At 48.5% G+C, this 17,243-nt stretch overlaps 1 protein-coding gene across 1 annotated transcript in view; it reads left to right on the top strand.

The window, feature by feature from the left end:
* The first annotated feature begins 749 nt into the window (after positions 1-749).
* INTS1 (integrator complex subunit 1) overlaps positions 750-17,243 on the top strand; it is a 28,112-nt gene continuing 11,618 nt past the window's right edge. The window contains exons 1-30 of the mRNA XM_042037159.1: positions 750-941; positions 1,073-1,363; positions 1,911-2,107; positions 2,323-2,460; positions 3,079-3,238; positions 3,576-3,681; positions 3,939-4,125; positions 4,251-4,396; positions 4,695-4,836; positions 5,164-5,340; positions 5,587-5,695; positions 6,327-6,447; positions 7,086-7,163; positions 7,691-7,848; positions 9,019-9,115; positions 9,532-9,623; positions 9,951-10,011; positions 10,395-10,592; positions 10,870-10,999; positions 11,165-11,344; positions 11,436-11,585; positions 12,163-12,342; positions 12,530-12,634; positions 13,465-13,632; positions 13,950-14,061; positions 14,386-14,547; positions 15,281-15,427; positions 15,821-15,919; positions 16,287-16,411; positions 17,080-17,192. Of these exons, the coding sequence (XP_041893093.1) occupies positions 884-941; positions 1,073-1,363; positions 1,911-2,107; positions 2,323-2,460; positions 3,079-3,238; positions 3,576-3,681; positions 3,939-4,125; positions 4,251-4,396; positions 4,695-4,836; positions 5,164-5,340; positions 5,587-5,695; positions 6,327-6,447; positions 7,086-7,163; positions 7,691-7,848; positions 9,019-9,115; positions 9,532-9,623; positions 9,951-10,011; positions 10,395-10,592; positions 10,870-10,999; positions 11,165-11,344; positions 11,436-11,585; positions 12,163-12,342; positions 12,530-12,634; positions 13,465-13,632; positions 13,950-14,061; positions 14,386-14,547; positions 15,281-15,427; positions 15,821-15,919; positions 16,287-16,411; positions 17,080-17,192 (4,187 nt within the window). The 5' untranslated portion in view covers positions 750-883. The remainder of the gene's footprint in view (positions 942-1,072; positions 1,364-1,910; positions 2,108-2,322; positions 2,461-3,078; positions 3,239-3,575; positions 3,682-3,938; positions 4,126-4,250; positions 4,397-4,694; positions 4,837-5,163; positions 5,341-5,586; positions 5,696-6,326; positions 6,448-7,085; positions 7,164-7,690; positions 7,849-9,018; positions 9,116-9,531; positions 9,624-9,950; positions 10,012-10,394; positions 10,593-10,869; positions 11,000-11,164; positions 11,345-11,435; positions 11,586-12,162; positions 12,343-12,529; positions 12,635-13,464; positions 13,633-13,949; positions 14,062-14,385; positions 14,548-15,280; positions 15,428-15,820; positions 15,920-16,286; positions 16,412-17,079; positions 17,193-17,243) is intronic.

Below are 17,243 nucleotides of genomic sequence, written 5' to 3'. Positions count from 1 at the left end.
TCCTGGGAGCACGATATGGGGACAGAAGGGGTGGCATGGGGGAGAGGGGTGGGCAGCCAGTTGCTGTGGGGCCCCCAGTTTTAGTTCCTGACCTCGGTTCTCCTCTGACTCCCTCCCCCTGATTTCAGCTGCTCAATTTCAGCCCCAATCCAACCCCCCCCAATTCCAGCCCCACATCCCAGACCCCCAGTTTCAGACACTACTTTCAGCTCCCCTGTTTCAGCCCCTGACTCCAGCTCCCAATCCCACCTCCTTGATTCCCCTCTTTGATTCCAGATCCCCCAATCACAGAATCGTTTAGGTTGGAAAAGACCTCTAAGATCAAGTCCAGCCTTGGACCAATCATTTTTAACTAGACCATGGCACTGAGTGCCACGTCCAGTCATTTCTTGAACACCTCCAGGGACGGTGACTCCATCACCCCCCTGGGCAGCCCATTCCAATATCTAATCACCCTTTCTGTGAGGAAATTCCTCCTGATGTCTGACATAACATCCCCTGGTGCTGCTTGACCCTATGTCCCCTTGTCCTGTTGCTAGTTGCCTGGGAGAAGAGGCGGATCAAACACCAAAGAACATCCTTTCTTAAGAAAAATTTCACATATTCCGCATCTTGCAGCAGTCCCAGCCCCTCTCTGACCTCGGGCTCGCCAGAGCCCCCCGAGACCCCTGGGGGTGAAGTTCTCCCTCCCGCCCGCCAGACGGCGCTGCCCGGCGGGGCGGGGCGGGGCGGGCGGTGCTGCCGTGGCGGCGGTTCCGGTTCCGCGTGGCCGCGGCTGTCGCACGGTCCCGGCTGTCGGTCCCGCCTGTCTGTCTGTCTGTCTGTCTGTCTGTCTGTCCCGGGTGTCGCTCGGTCCGTCCCGGGGCCGGTGCTCGGCGGCGCCATGAACCGGCCGAAGGCGGCGGCCGTGCGGCGGCCCAGCGCCGTGCCCAAGCCCTCCGGTGAGTCCCGCGGGGCCGGCCGGGCGGGCTGCGGGCGCTGTCGCTCACTGTCGCTCACTATCGCTCACTATCGCTCACTGTCGCTCACTATCGCTCACTATCACTCACTGTCGCTGTGTCTCCCCTCGCAGCGCACCCGCCGCCCGGAGACTTCATCGCGCTGGGCTCCAAGGGGCAGAGCGGCGAGGGCAAGGCCGCCGTCACGCTGCTGAAGCCGGCGCCGCCCGGGCTGCCCTCGGAGCGCAAGCGGGACGCGGCCGCCGCCTTGGCCGGCCCGGCGGGGCTGCCCGGGCTGACCAAGCGCCCCAAGCTCTCCTCCACGCCGCCCCTCAGCGCCCTGGGACGCCTGGCAGAGGCGGCCGTGGCGGAGAAAAGAGCCATCTCGCCCTCCATCAAGGAGCCGTCTGTCATCCCCATCGAAGGTGAGGCCTTCGCTCCTGCCGTCACATGGAAGCCAGGGGGAAACTTCTCGTTTCGCTGGAGTCTCATCCCAGGAGGCTTTCTTGAAGCCCACACAGTAATTACGTGCTGTCCTTGAGGGTTTCCTTCCCTGGATATAGGGCTGAAGTCACGGTTTTCTCTTCTGTTGGCATTGGGTTGTGTTTGATGTGTCTGAGAGCTGTTTAGTAGCCGTATGTGAAATACTCCCTTGGGGAAATCTAAAAGTCTGGATTGTATGTGAAAAGATTCACATACTTTTTTGGGAAACTCTGGGTGTGGATGTGGCCTTCTGAATTGTCATTCCGTTTCTGATGTTGGGTGCATTTGCAGAGGAGTGTGCTAGCATGGCAAAACAATTAAGGGGCATTGTCAGTTGTGAAACAGAACTTTTAATGGCAATTGAGTAGGGAGATTGCAGGTGCTAAAAGTGAGCTGGTCCATGCTTTGCTGTCCCTTGGTCCTGCAGCACCTGAGGGTAGTTATTTGGCACGAGGGTCAATGCTGATGCCTGTGTGTTGCTGGTTGCAGTCGTCCCCACAGTGCTGCTGGATGAGATTGAGGCAGCAGAGGCAGAAGGAAACGATGACCGTATTGAGGGGGTGCTGTGTGGAGCTGTGAAGCAGCTGAAGATGAACAGAGCCAAACCTGACACCACGCTCTACCTCAGCCTTATGTACCTGGCAAAAATCAAACCCAACATATTTGCCACCGAAGGGGTTATCGAGGTGAGGACTCGGGAGCTTACTGATGTATCATTGTTGCCAAACTGTGAGCAGAGTTGCAGTTTGTCTCAGGCCAGAGCATGATCTGCATGGCTTTGGAAATGCCAGAGCCCTGTGGCAAGCTGCTGCCATTTGTATTTCTCTTTCTGCAGCTTCTTTGCATGCTTTCTCAATAGGTATCTTGTTTATTATTTAACTTTTTGTGGCTGTTATTCCAGGCGCTGTGCAGCCTACTCCGAAGAGATGCCTCCATCAATTTCAAAGCCAAAGGGAACAGCCTTGTGTCTGTCCTGGCATGCAACCTTCTCATGGCAGCTTACGAAGAGGATGAGAACTGGCCAGAGATCTTTGTCAAGGTTGGTGAACTGAGGGGGCTTCTGCTGGACTGAGGCAGTGGTGGACAGATTGGGTTGGGAAGTGTGGATGTGTTGGAGTAGGAGAGCAGCAGAGGATAAGGGAGTGGCCAGTGTCCTCTTGTCCACTGTGGAATGCAGCTGGAGGAGACAGAAATTGGAGTCTGGGCCCATCCTTTTAAAGAAAAATCTCCATGGGTTTCTGGAATGCTGTGGCCTCCTTTGTTGTTTGTTGCCTTATCTCTGCTGTTTTCTGAGATGTCTTTGAGAGTCTGTATTGATGTAAGTGTTGCAGAGACTCCTTGCTTTCTATTCTATATGGGATTAAAACAGCCCATTAATTTAAAAAGGCTGAGCTGACCAGCTTCTATATTTTGGTGCTAGAAATTGTTGTAAAGTCTTTGCTAAAGCTAGTCAGCTTTCTTGCTTGGGAAGGGTTGATGCTCACTAGAGCTTGGGAAGTAATGGTTTGTGGTTTTGCTCTTGTGTGACTTGCTTGGTCTGGTTTTCATCCATGCAATGGTTATGCTAGTTTCCTACTTTGTATATTGGAAATCCATAAAAACTCACAAATGCTCCTTTAATTAACCCCATGAATATGGCCTGTGCCACCTTCTGCAGGTGTACATTGAAGACTCCCTTGGGGAGCGCATCTGGGTGGACAGCCCTCACTGCAAGACGTTTGTGGATAACATCCAGACAGCTTTTAACACAAAGATGCCTCCTAAGACCATGCTCTTGCATGGAGAAGTTGGACGTAGCGGAGGGGACCTTAGTGCTGGTAAGAAGATCTTTGGGAACCAGGAACAAAGGTTTAGGGAGAGGATGGAGCCTGCAGTGCTTATTGACTTGTGAGAATAGTTTGTTCCTGGATGGAGTCACATAGATCAGGCTTTGAGTTCCAGGCATTGCTTTTCTTCATTTTGGGGCTCTTTCATGTCCAGGGGATGTTTGAGGGTAGTGCAAAATGGGCCTGTGTGGGATGCAGTGTGAGAGGCTGTGGTCTTGCTGAAAGGGATCCTTGAAAGAAGCTGAATTAACCAGAGCACACGTGATTGGTCTCTAGGGAGAGGAGTTGCCTCATGGAGTGTGCTGTTCTGTGTCCTGGTCTCTCGTAGGGAGTAGCCCACACCCTTCCATGACAGAGGAGGAGGACAGCCAGAGTGAGCTGCTGATTGCAGAGGAGAAAATGAGCCCGGAGCAGGCGGGTCAGCTCATGCCCAGGTACAGTGCCTCTTCCTCTCCTAACACAGCTGTGTGGCAGATGTGTCTGTAGATGTGTCTGTGCTCACCCACCCTGCAGAGCTGTGGCAGAGAGCTCCTGTGGCACCTGCTGGGGGATGTTGAGCATCAGATAAAACTGGTTCCAGGAGAAAAGAGTGGATTTTGTTGGTTTGAAATGCAAACCGCAAACAGGAAAGAGTGCTGATCTCTGGACTGGCTTTTGTGGAAATGAGTCAAGTTCAATTTGTGTGGCCCAGGTATGAAGACCTTGCAGAGAGTGTGGAGGAATATGTCCTGGACATGCTTCGGGACCAGCTCAACCGGCGCCAGCCCATGGACAATGTCTCCCGGAACCTGCTCCGGCTGCTGACAGCAACCTGTGGCTACAAAGAGGTGCGTCAGATGGCTGTGCAGAGGCTGGAGATGTGGCTGCAGAATCCAAAGGTAAGGAGAGGAGCTGCTGAAGCACAACTCTGGTCTGGAATCCAGCCAGGAGGGCTGCATACTGCCAGTTACGTTTCTGGTCTGTAATGGCAAGTGGCTGGAGTCTTTCTGCTCTCCCGCTGCAGTTGACCAAGCCAGCTCAGGACTTGCTGATGTCAGTCTGTATGAACTGTAACACCCACAGCTCAGAGGACATGGAAGTTATCTCTAACCTGATCAAAATTCGTCTCAAGCCAAAAGTCCTTCTCAACCACTACATGCTGTGTATCAGGTGAGTGACTGGGTCTGTGATGGGAAGAGAAAGCACTGTGGGAGATGTGCCCAGGTACTTGACAGTCTCATTGTCTCTGCGCAGTGGTTTCAAGTACCATCTTGGAGCATGGAGTGTCTTGTGTTCATTTAAATGAATTTCTTTGTCCTGGAAGTCTTTAGTCCTTTGATGTTGTCCTTTGACTTGTGCTGTTCCATCCTTTTCACTTTTGTGTGCTAAGTACTTCAAGCAGAAATCAAAACAATGTGTCCAGCTGCACTGAAATGTCAGTTCAGGTATCTCTGGTCTTCCCTTGCAGAGAGCTGCTGAATGCACACAGGGATAACCTGGGCACCACCATTAAATTTGTGATTTTCAATGAACTATCAAATGCAAGAAACCCCAACAACATGCAGATCCTGTATACTGTGCTTCAGCACAGCTCAGAGCAAGCTCCAAAGGTAGGTGCAGTGTCTTGGATGACTGATGGTGATCCTGGAACCCCACCCAACAGATTTAGTTGTTTTGAGGCTCAGATGAATCTTTTCACAGGCAGAATCATACTATTTTGAAGTTATATTATTATTCTTGGTAGGAATAAACATAAATGGGCATTTTCTGACTCCCACATTCTGAATGATAATGCAGTTTCATGGGAGAAACGTTATTACAGCTCCCCAGGGGTCTGAAGGACAGGATACCAGCAGCATGGTTTCCTTGTGTCTCTTCGTTCTGTGGATGCAGACCCGTTACAGCACACTGAAAGTTTTCTCTCTGTGTGGCCCCAGTACCTGGCAATGGTGTTCCAGGACCTGTTGACCACCAAGGACGATTACCTGCGAGCTTCACGGGCTCTGCTGCGGGAGATCATCAAACAGACAAAACATGAGATCAACTTCCAGGCCTTCTGTCTGGGTCTTATGCAGGAACGGAAGGAGGCCCTGTATGCAGAGATGGAATTCAAGGTACCATTTTTGACCTTTGTGCTGCTGGATGTGCCAGTGATGCACTGAGCTCTTTGTCTGCTTTTCTGGCCATTCTTTCTTTTGCTCTTTGGTGTCTGAGTGAGTCACTATTTGTGTGTCTCTTAGCAGCACTCCCATATCTCGTTTCCAAACATCCATGTTCGTCATTTTTGATGACAAAACACTTCCAGAAGGCAGCTCTGGGTATTGCTGTTCAACTCACTTTTTTTTCTTCTCTATTTTAAGGAGCGGTTTGTCATCCACATAACCGACCTGCTAGCTGTCTCCATGATGCTTGGTATCACAGCCCAGGTGAAGGAGGCTGGAATTGCTTGGGACAAAGGAGAGAAAAAGAGTAAGCAGAAGAACCTAGGTTCTCCCTGAGGATGGGCATCTTGGTAGATATCTGTCCCTGATTTTGGGGGAGTATTGCCCCTAGGGTTGGGAGCCTGCTGTCATCCTGGGACTGACAGAGATAGGACGTGTGGCATTTGCATGGCTGGGTGCTTCTTTTATCTATGGAAGCAGTGGCTGAGAGGCTGGGGAAAAGGAGCTGTGGATGGAGGGGCCTCAAGCCTGAAGGGGCAGCTGTAAGGATTATTAAGGGGCTGGGAAGACGGGCCTTTGGTGTGGCACTGGCATGACTGCCCCCATGCCTCCTTCTCACAAAACTAATCCATGTGTGCTTCATGTTGGGGGTTTTGCTGCAGCACATGTCAGAAAGCAAAGCACATGTGTTGTCAGAGCTGGGGGGCTCAAGGCTTTCTCATATACTCCTCTTCTCTGGTTCCCCTTCTCTAGTGGAAGGCGTCCCTGCCTGTGGTGCAGGAATTGGAACAAGATGATCTTTAAGGTTCCTTCCAACCCAAACCATTCTGTGATTCGATGATTTACTGTTGATGCCTCAGAGTCCTGGTTACTGTCTTGAAACCACCACGCTTCTGATGGGGCCCGTGTGTGTACTTTGTGACCTGACTGTTTTTCAGACCTGGAAGTGCTGCGCTCGTTCCAGAACCAAATTGCTGCTATCCAACGGGATGCTGTCTGGTGGCTGCACACAGTTGTTCCATCTATCAGCAAGCTGGCTCCAAAGGACTATGTGCACTGGTGAGAGTCAGCCTGGTCATGTCTGTGCATAACCAGTCCCTTCCCCAGCACTGTGATGTGTTATGAAAAACCAGGTGTACACCGGGTTTGGTTAGATTTCTCTCCCATTTTCAGACTGGGAGCAGAAACAGTTTTAGCAGGGTTCAGGCTGGGACTGTATCTCTCTCTGAAATTCATTCAGATGCCTCCTCTTACCGGAAACGTATGATAATGGAAAATATTTCTCATTTATATTGTTTGGATCCACTCAGTAGGGGATTTCTAGTTACCTGACCAAACACAATCCCTGTGGACCCCTTGTTTTTCTGTCTGAAATAGTTTTTCAGTCTCTGTGGCTGAGGACTCCACAGATAATTCTGTCTTCTGGAGGTCAGGTGGTATCCTGGAGTCTTGTCACAAGGCATTACTGAGGCCGTTCAAGCCAGAATTAATAGTAAGCAAGATAAGTTACTGAAAGTCTAAAAGCCCAGAGCCCATATTGTACAGTCCTCCCTGTTCTGAATCATGTGGTTACTGTTGCTAGACTCACTTATCTGAGGAGGCTCCTTCATGTGTAGGATGGGAAGCTTTAGCAGGATTTTGGGGAGACTGGATTTAAGCCTCACAGATGATGTTTACTGTCCTCTTCATCTCTACAGCCTCCACAAGGTGCTTTTCACAGAACAGCCAGAAACCTACTACAAATGGGACAACTGGCCCCCTGAGAGTGACCGCAAGTGAGTGCGTGCCCCTCCCGTGGTGGGTGCAGGTGGGGAGCTGCTCTAGCTGAAGGCAGAGGAATGGGTGTTTTCTGGTGATCCTTTTATAGCTCAGTGTTGGAAAGGCTTGGAACTGTGCTCATATTTTCTTCATCTGTTACACTGCCATAAAATTGAGGGGTGTTGTTCCACTCTCCATCTGTTCCTCTTCCTCCTTCATTCCAGTTCCCTGTGCCAAGCTGTTCTGTATCTTGACGCTGTAGTTGTAAGGAGGGCAGCCCCGCAGTGTGTGGGTAACTGGGGTGTAACCTTGGGGAGCTCAGATTCAAGGAGGCTGAAGCATCGAGGTACAAGGCACTGAGAGTGATACTCCAATAATAATTTGTTTCATATTGTTGCATTTGGAGCTGGAGATCAGGGAAGGTGCTGTAAACTAAGCTGTGATGTATCTTCTGCTCAGATGAGTTGTAGGGTCTGTGGAGGGTTCTGGGAGGCCTCACGCTGCTGTCCAAAGAAGTGTGATTGATGTCTCGTGTCTCCTGCAGCTTCTTCCTTCGCCTGTGCTCCGAGGTGCCCATCCTGGAGGACACCCTGATGCGCATCCTTGTGATTGGTTTGTCGCGGGACCTGCCCCTGGGCCCCGCCGATGCCATGGAGCTCGCCGACCACTTGGTGAAGAGGGCTGCAGCTGTGCAAGCAGATGGTGAGGCTGCACAGAGCTCCCACCAGCAAGTGCTTGCTTCTGTCTCCACATCCTCCTATTGCCACCCAGCGCTGAGACAGCTCCTACCACCTACCACAGAGCCTTTGCATCACTTAAAGTATATTTTAGTCATGATGGCTAAGCATTTGGCTCAGGGCCAGACATGCACTGCTGTTGCTTTCTCACTAGAAAAGCTTCTTATTTTCTCTTACTGTTTCCCTCTGTTACTAATTTTGTATCATGGAGTGTTTGGGAAATTATTGGTTGTGTAGAGAATGAAGGGCTGTGAACCACTACCCAGAGTTTTGAGTCAGCGTTTTTAAATTCAATTTAGTCCTTCGTCTATACTGTAAAATGAAATTTATAGGCTATGCAAAAATGGAAGGTTTGGAAGTTAAATTAATTAACCAATTGTGCACTCTTCCCAAGTCCATTATTGGGACACTTACAGAATAGCAGTTACAAAAGCAGTCTTTACTTTTACTCCTTTTATGAATTCATTTAGCATTTGTCTAAATTCCTGCATTGCTGTGAAATATGTCCGTTCAGCTGAGCTGTATGTGTTTGTGGCAGAATTGAGGGTGTTGTCAGAGTTTGATTCTAAAGCATCTGACATGCTCTTAGTGCTGAGTGGCCAATGGCAAAGAGTAATCCTGAACTGCTCAGTGCTTGTGGAATGATCCTGCTGTTCAGTATCCTCTCAAAATGTGTCCAGCCTCTCATATAGGATTCTAAATCCTGCACCATTTTGTTTTCAGACTCAGAATTAGAGTGAGTCTGAAAACTTGCAACGACGTTGAAATGCATTTTTAGTTCCTCTGAGCCCCGGAAGTTCTGAGCAGATTTGTTGCTTACCTGAAGGAGTGTATCCAAGTTCTGAAAAAGTTACAAGTATCATATTGCATGCACTGGGGGAAAAAAGTACCCTTAAGAATTTAAACCAGATTGCAGCTGAAAAGCTCCATATCCTTATAGATTGACTTACAGGATTTTTAAAGTGTTTTTGCTTTTTAAATGTTGGTTTTTTTGTTTCTGTAATACCATGACAGCAAGCCCGCAATAACATAGTTGCTTGAAGTAAAATTTTTCTTACACTGTGATGCTTTTCTTGAAGGACTTTCAGGCAGGTAGACAGGTCAATAACTTGTTCAGTCTTTTCTTCTCCTCCAGATGTCGAGGTCCTGAGGGTAGAAAGAATCCAGCTGATCGATGCAGTCTTGAATCTGTGCACTTATCACCATCCAGAGAATATCCAGCTACCCCCAGGGTAAGACTTATCACAGAGATAATCTTGTTGTGATCCAGCTCACTTTCACCTTGTGACTAACATTCCCAGCTCACAGATTTTAACATGTTTTCTCTATTACACTTTGTAATCACAAAATGGTGAGGAAGCCTTTTCAGGGTCGTGTTCAGATGGGTGTTTCTCTAGAGCAATCAAGACCTGAGTCATGGAATGTACTTTGCTCTGCAAGCACTGACCTTTCTGCCCTAGAAATCCTCAGCTAAATCCTGCTGTCCCTCCTGAAAGGTTATTTGTATATGTGTGTGTGTTTGTTTGTTGAGAAAACCACTGAATGGCATGACTGAATCTAAACAGTACTTGATTAAGGAGAAAAGCAGACTTGAGGTCGACTTACAGAACCCAACTTGACCACTTCTCTCTATTGATGGCTTTTGCAGGTACCAGCCTCCAAATCTAGCTATTTCTACTCTCTACTGGAAAGCTTGGCCTCTCCTGCTTGTAGTGGCAGCGTTCAATCCTGAAAACATTGGTGAGTGTGGACATTTCCCAGGACACCAGTTCTGCTGCAAAAATTGGCCAAGGTGCTTTCTGCAGAAGTCTGCTTGCTTGTGTGCAAGGCCTATGCTGGGCTGGTGAGGTAACTGCAGTTAAATAACTGTGTGTCCCCTGTGGGTGAAAAATGTGTGGAAGTGGGATTTGGACCAGCATGTGGCTGGAATCACCTTGTTTGTGCTCTGAGTGTTATGAGCTGTTCTCAAGTGAGTTTGTGTCTCCCCACCTTGCAATGTGTTAGAGTATATATAAAGGTTCTATTTTTTCCCTGTATTCCTGATTGTCCTTCTCTTCTCTGCTGCAGGTCTGGCTGCATGGGAGGAGTACCCCTCTCTAAAGATGCTCATGGAAATGGTCATGACCAAGTTAGTATGGTTAAATCTCTACATAAATCAGATAGACCACTGAAAACACACATTTCTGAATTAAGTTTGTGCCATGCGACTCCTTCCTTTCCAGTGGGACTAGTGTAAAATAAACTGGCATCAACACTGCAGTTGGAGTGGGAAAAGTGCCTTCCCTTGACAAAAATATTATAAGCAAGGGAATAAAGCTGAGAAGAAGGGGGAGGGGGATGACTGCTGTGCCTTGCTGAGAAGGTCTCAGTCTCCTGGCTCCACTGAGAAACTACTTTTTTTTTTCTACATTGTCTATCAGAGCTAAGGTCCTGTGTTCTTCCTGACTGTGATTCATTAATTCTGAATAGAACAAGATAACCATTTCCTTTTTTTTAAACTTATTTTCTCAGTAATTATTCCTATCCTCAATGTACCTTGACGGATGAGGAGACACGCACAGAGATGATTAATCGTGAACTTCAAATCTCCCAGAGAGAAAAACAAGAGATTCTTGCATTTGAGGGTCATCTGGCTGCTGCATCCACAAAACAAACAATTACAGAAAGCAGCAGCCTCTTGCTGTCCCAGCTGACAAGTCTGGACCCTCAGTAAGTAGCCTTCTGCATTCGGGTGCCATCATGAAATCCCAGTTAACACTAGTCAGGAAACCCCGCTCCTCCACAGGGTGGTTGATATGGGAAGAAGAGCCCTGTGGTGTGGTAGCCCATGGGATCACAGAATCATAAAATGGTTTGGTTTGGAAGATCATCTGTTTCCAACCTGCCTGCGACCTTCCTGTAGACCCCCTCATGCACTACTGAACTGACTGATCCTCATCACACCAAAGTCTGTCAGCCTGTGGATAACTTGTTGTTTCTGTGACAGGGGCCCCCCTCGCAGACCTCCACCACATGTCCTGGAGCAGGTGAAAAGCCTGAACCAGTCACTTCGCTTGGGCCACCTTCTGTGTCGCAGTCGCCATCCTGACTTTCTTCTCAACATCATTCAAAGACAGGTGGGCTGTGGTGGGACTGGATCCCTCGCCTCTGAAACTTGAGCAGAGTGAGGGGCAAAAGGAAGCTAAGTGAGATTCAGGGGAAGGTGGTTTGCTGCTCAGAAATTAAATGATCAGTGTGCTGCATCTGTGTTCTGCTGAACTTGTTACTCTCATCCTTCCCAGGCCTCATCACAGTCAATGCCATGGCTGGCAGATCTGGTTCAGTCCAGCGAGGGCTCCTTGGATGTCCTGCCCGTGCAGTGCCTTTGTGAGTTCCTGCTTCATGATGCTGCTGATGAATCGACCTCAGGTGAAGAAGAAGAGGAGGGTGAGAGTAAGGACCAGCGTGCCAAGAAACGCCAGGTGAGCAATCTCTTGAGGAACCCTTCTGTTACCTACTTCCTGTGCATCCCAGATTTGATTTCACTGGACAGGCCAACTTCTCACTCCACAGAGACAACAGAAACAAAGGCAGTTGCTTGGACGCTTGCAAGACTTGCTGTTGGGACCCAAAGCAGATGAACAGACAACCTGTGAGGTGCTTGACTACTTCCTGCGGCGCCTGAGTTCCTCCCAGGTGGCTTCCCGGGTCCTGGCCATGAAGGTGGGCAGAATGCAAATCATCTTGGCTAGGGTCTGTCTGAAGCCCAGGGCAGAGCCCTAGGTTATCTTGAGTCCAGAGCCAACACAGTGAAATTGTTTCATGTCATCCTCCTTCAGTGACTCGTCTCAATCTCCAACCCCATCAAATGCACTTCTGCTCCCTGCTACTCAGAAGTTATTGTTCAACAGCCAAATTGTACTTTTTCTTAAGATAGAGCTGGGTTTTGCTTTGTTTCCTGTGAAGTTCAGGTGTAGACTCAGGAGATTGTGTGCCGTGTAGAGTAATTGGCAGAGGCTGTTTTCTGTGGGGAGAGGGAGTGAGTGAGTGCCTGGTGCTCTGGAGCGTAGTCAAGGCAAAGACAATTGCAGGGAGCTCAGAAAGATCATGCTCAGACTGAAACTTCAAGCAGGGTATCTGTCAAGAAAACATATTAAATGAGATGAAACCTGTTGTGCTGCATTTGGATTGTTCTGTGGTGTTTGAAGCAGGTTTCTGTTATATTCACTGGTTTGAAACTCACAGTCCAGCTGTGGCTGTGGCTTCAAATGCAGCAGCCATATCCGTGTGACTTGTGCAGGGCCTGTCCTTGGTGCTGTCGGAAGGAGGAATGCGTGATGGGGAGGAGAAGGATCACCCCATGGAAGAAGACTCGGGCGATTCTGAGCTGCTGCAGGGATATCAGTGGCTGCTGAGAGACCTCCCGAGGCTGCCGCTGTTTGACAGTGTGAGAGCCACGACAGCTCTGGCCTTGCAGCAGGTGGGTGTAAGCAGCTGAAGGAAGGAGTGTCCAGCTTGTTCTTTTTCTACTCCTGCTGAAACAGATCGAAACAAATTGGATCTGGCTGCGATATTGACATGTTTATATGCTTGCAGAAGAATTTCGCTTATGCTGGTGCTTGTTTTCACTAAGTCTTGATTTCTAATGAAAGGAATTCTCGTTCTAGGCCATCCACATGGAGACAGATCCCCAGACCATCAGTGCTTACCTGGTGTACCTCTCCCAGCACGCCCCAGTGGAGGAGCAGGGACAGCACAACGACCTTGCTCTGGTGAGGGGAGGGATCACATGGGGGACACGTGGCATGTCCCAGGACAGTGGTAGGCAAGGGACTTGCTGTACCACCAGGATGAGTTTTGGGGAGCATGTTACTCTGATAACTGCATGTTTGTGTCTTTCTGTATGGGTTTAAAGGCAAGCTGTGTCTTTGGTTCATATAACGAAATGGTATCAGAGCAGTAACTTCCAGTCCAACAGCCCATCAGCTGGAATGGGGAATGCAAGAGTGGATAGTGGTTTGATGGAAATCCCAGTGTTTCATAAGTAAGCAGGTGCTAAACCTGCAGTCATATGTGCTTGGGGAGAGAATGGGAAATCAGGAACTTTAGTGGTAGATATGTACTCTCCTATAACCAAAACTAGATTTCTGGGTTTATTTGTTTATGGGGGTATTTTTCTTTCTAGAAAAGCTTTTGGTGGATTTTTTTTTAATAATGATTTTTTTTTCATTTTTCTCCATGGGTGCTTTTTTCATTGCTTTTAAGACTCGTGTGCTGATAGTGCCTCCATAGATCTGTTTAGATATGTGGAGGAGGTTAAATGGTAAGTGTCAGTAGATCTTTTTCTTCAGAGAAATGCTATGTAAATTCTTACTTTAATGGGCTGCATCAGAAGGCACCTGTGCTCCACTGGGGACACTGTAAGATGCATGCAAAGCACTGGCCTTGTCCCTCTTGTGTCGGTTCTACTCTTGACTCCACAAGCTGATCTCCAGAGTGGCGTTTACTGGGCTGATGATAGAACCTGGAGAACAGTGCAGTGAAACCAGGGCACCTGGCTGTGTTTTGCAGTAAAGACCTCCTGGATGTTTTTCCCTTGCAGGATGTTGCCCGATTGATCGTGGAGCGCTCCACCATCATGTCCCACCTGTTCTCCAAGCTCTCCTACAGTGCTGAGTCAGACGCGGTGCTCGTGGCTCTGCTCTCCATCTTCTCCCGCTACATCAAGCGCATGCGGCAGAGCAAGGAGGGTGAGGAGGTGTACAGCTGGGTGAGTGCCTCCTGCCTTGCCTCAGCAGCTCACAGAGACTGGACAGGTTAACAAAACAGAAGCCCTTTATGTGTTACTCAATTTGAATAAACCAAATCCAGCTCAAGAATTCCCTGATCTGAAAATAATTGGATCGTGGCACAGTATCAGAGCCAAGCCTATGTGTTTGTAAAAAGCCTTTTTAACTTTTCCCCAAGTATCTTTTGTGGCCACTGCTGGTGATATTGGGAACTATGGTCTGGCTAAAGTTGTCCGTTCTCATGTTCTCCTTTCTCTCCCCACCTTTGCTCATCCTGTCTTTTCCTGGCTTTTTCCAGTCAGAGTCCCAGGATCAGGTGTTCCTTCGTTGGACTAGTGGGGAAACAGCCACCATGCACATCCTTGTGGTCCATGCCATGGTTATTCTCCTGACACTGGGGCCACCTCAAGGTTAGTGAAATATGCTCAGATTTTTTCAGGGGGTAATGGAGAATACAGGGAGGCTTTTCTCTATCTGCTATCTCCTAACAGGTCAGGCTGATGTTAATCCTTCTACTCGCAGGCTCAGCCCTTGCAGTACTTGTTTGTAGCTGTAAGATTTATCAGAATATTGCTCCAGAGTGTGAAGGATTTGCAGGCTGATTTCTTTTTTTTTGCTTTCTGCAGACAGCAAGAAATACTAAAACAATGGTGTGTTCTGGTGTACTGATCGAGAAGGGCAGGGTGTTCTAGGTGCTTGTGAACATGGGAAATAATTTTGTATCCACTCTTAAGCAGGAGATGGTGATTTTTACACCTTACTGGATATATGGTTCCCGGAGAAAAAGCCCCTTCCTACTGCTTTTCTGGTTGACACCTCCGAGGAGGCTCTGCTGCTCCCTGACTGGCTGAAGCTGCGGATGATCCGCTCCGAGGTCCCGCGTCTCGTGGATGCAGGTGAGCCCGTGGCACGTTCATTGGTGTTTCAGACCCTGCTGAAAGGAAAGGGAGAGGTTTCCCTGCTCAAGTGTGCCCAGCCATCCTACTGGGATGCCTTTGGATGGAGCCATCTGTCACTATTACTTTTAAAGTAGGGGAGTGAGTCTGAATGGATATTGTGCTTTCTGTGTATTTTAAAGGAATGGGGGGCTCTGAATTGAGGTCCCATCTCTTGTACAACTATGCAGTCACCAGACAACAGGCACAACACTGTGGGAAGCTGTGCCTGAAGGATATAAGCTAAACCTCTGGTTACTCTGGTCCTCATACCACTTGTCAGTGCTCTCTTTCTTCTTGGTATTCAGTGCTTTCATCCCATTTTACTAATTAAATGACAGCTGTCTATAGCCAGTGATTGAATTATTCAATAATTTCTGCCTGCAGCCATCAAGAGATAGAGTGGAAGTTATTTTTTAATACAAATGATTGCGTTACTGAGGTTCTAATAAAATTAAACAGAAGATCAAATTAGCCAGTGAGTGAATTAACTGGAAGATGCAATAAGGCGGCAATGATTTGCAGAGGAAAGAAAATATAGTAGGCAGCTGTCAGACTTCTGGCTTTAGGCTCTCTGCAGCCCTGTCATTAATGTGTCACTGTTGGTCCAGACAAAAGCATAAAGATCAGGTAATAAAGATGACACTCTGTGGGCAGTTCAGAGGTCTGAGGACTCAGTGTTTGTTTATTTCAGCCCTGCAGGACCTGGAGCCACAGCAGCTGCTTCTCTTTGTTCAGTCCTTTGGAATCCCAGTTTCCAGCATGAGCAAACTTCTGCAGTACCTGGATCAGGCAGTATCTCATGACCCACAGACGCTGGAGCAGAACATCATGGACAAGAGTAAGAGCTACAGATGAGGCTGACTAGGCATTTCACTTTTTCTTGAACAGTTTCCATGAGTATCTCCTGTGACTTCCTTGGAAAAATCCAAGCTAGCTCAGCAAACTTTGTGCACAGGCTGCTTTGGCAGCTTGTTGTCACTGTAGACACCTGGGTGGCCCTTGGTTGTATTCCTCAAAATAGAGAGGGATTTTTTGGATTGGAGCGCACAGAGTCAAAAAGTAGTTTGGGAGGTACTTTGTAAAAGAAACAAAGTTTTCAAGGCATCATGTTATGAAGTTTATGGGAACAGCAGATTCTCTTGTCTGTGGGAGCTGTACAAACACCCAATTCTGTCCTGCTTTACTGAAGAGGGCAAGATGATGATGTGCTGTTATTTCCTCCTTTTTTCAGACTACATGGCTCATCTTGTGGAGGTTCAACATGAGAGAGGAGCAACAGGAGGCCAGACTTTCCACTCCTTGCTTACTGCCTCCTTACCAGCCCGCCGAGGTACTGCCTGGGATAGCCTAAATGTCAAAGTCATCTTCCAAACTTCCCTCCTTTGTTGCTGTTCAGAAGAACAGGCAGTGCTGTCTTCAAAAGCAGTCATGTTGCCATATACCAGCAAGTTAGGCACCAGTCCTTTTTAGAGTTTTTTTGCTTCTGACAAAGGGAGAAATTCCAATATTTTTGGAGTTTATTACAGTGAGTTTTTCTGAGTGATATGGAAAAATAGGTCTTGCTTGGACTCAAGAGAAAAGCTGCTGAACTCCTCAGTAGTTAGAGACTGTAAAGCTGAAAGTGATCTGGTGTTGGGGCTCCAGATGCTTTCTACCATAACAGCATTTTCCTTTCTTTCCTTTTATTCCTCTTGCAGACAGTGCTGAGACTGCAAGGTCAAAATCTAGTCCTGAAAACTCTCAAAGTCAGAGCTGGATCCGGGCCTTGAGCCAGGTCCGTGTTCTGGGCCCAGAAGATGATCTGGCAGGCATCTTTCTGCAGGTACTGTTACAACCTCCAGCTGAGTAGCTGCTTCCCTGCAGCAGCTTTACAGAATCCATCTCTCTTATACTTGCATCTTGTGACCCCTTATCCTGCAGTGTTTGCTGGCAATAAATATGAAAGCCCTGATGCAACGAGGCCATGCCATTACAGCCTGGTGGAGTTGATACTGGCAGGAATTTTTTCTTGCAGTTGGAACGTGATGTGGCTTTTGATCATGCCTAGTACTGTCAGTACCTAGTAGCATGTTGCTGTCTCTGCACCTTGTTTGTTCTGTGTATAGTTCCTTTCCTCTCAGCAGTGGATGCAGGATTTGTGAAATGCTCACAGGGCCCCGGCAGAAAAGCTGTGTGCAAACAGCATTTGTACTCTGGCTTGCCTACTTACAGAGCTTCCCACCCTCCACTGACTCCAGAAGGAGCCTACAGGGAATTAATTGGCCAAGTTAGTTGTTGGTATTTGGGTAGTCATGTTGGGGTTGCAGAGATGCTGCTTATGTTCATGTGCCAGGCACTAGAATGTACAAGAAGCTGTATCAGAAGGTTCCTGTTAGCCCACAGTCAGTGTAACTGTATGAGGTAAATCGCTCCTCTGCCTTGGGATGTTCATGGTACAGCAAGCCCTTTTCACTGGCTGTCCTAAATGTACTCCGTGTTGTATCCCCCCAGCTTTTCCCACTGACCCCGGACCCACGGTGGCAGAACTCCAGCCTGCGGCCGCTGGCCCTGGCACTGCAGCAGGCGCTGGGGCAGGAGCTGGCTCACATCCGCCAAGGGGCTGTGCCAGCGAGCGGGATGGCGGCGAGCGGGATGGCGGCGAGCGGGATGGCGGC

This window comes from Corvus kubaryi, unplaced genomic scaffold, assembly GCF_017639235.1.
Source record: "Corvus kubaryi isolate FWS band 111438036 unplaced genomic scaffold, C.kubaryi_AGA036_p1.0 37387, whole genome shotgun sequence".
In the NCBI taxonomy this organism is placed as follows: Eukaryota; Metazoa; Chordata; class Aves; order Passeriformes; family Corvidae; genus Corvus; species Corvus kubaryi.
This window is presented reverse-complemented; position numbering and strand designations above follow the sequence as displayed.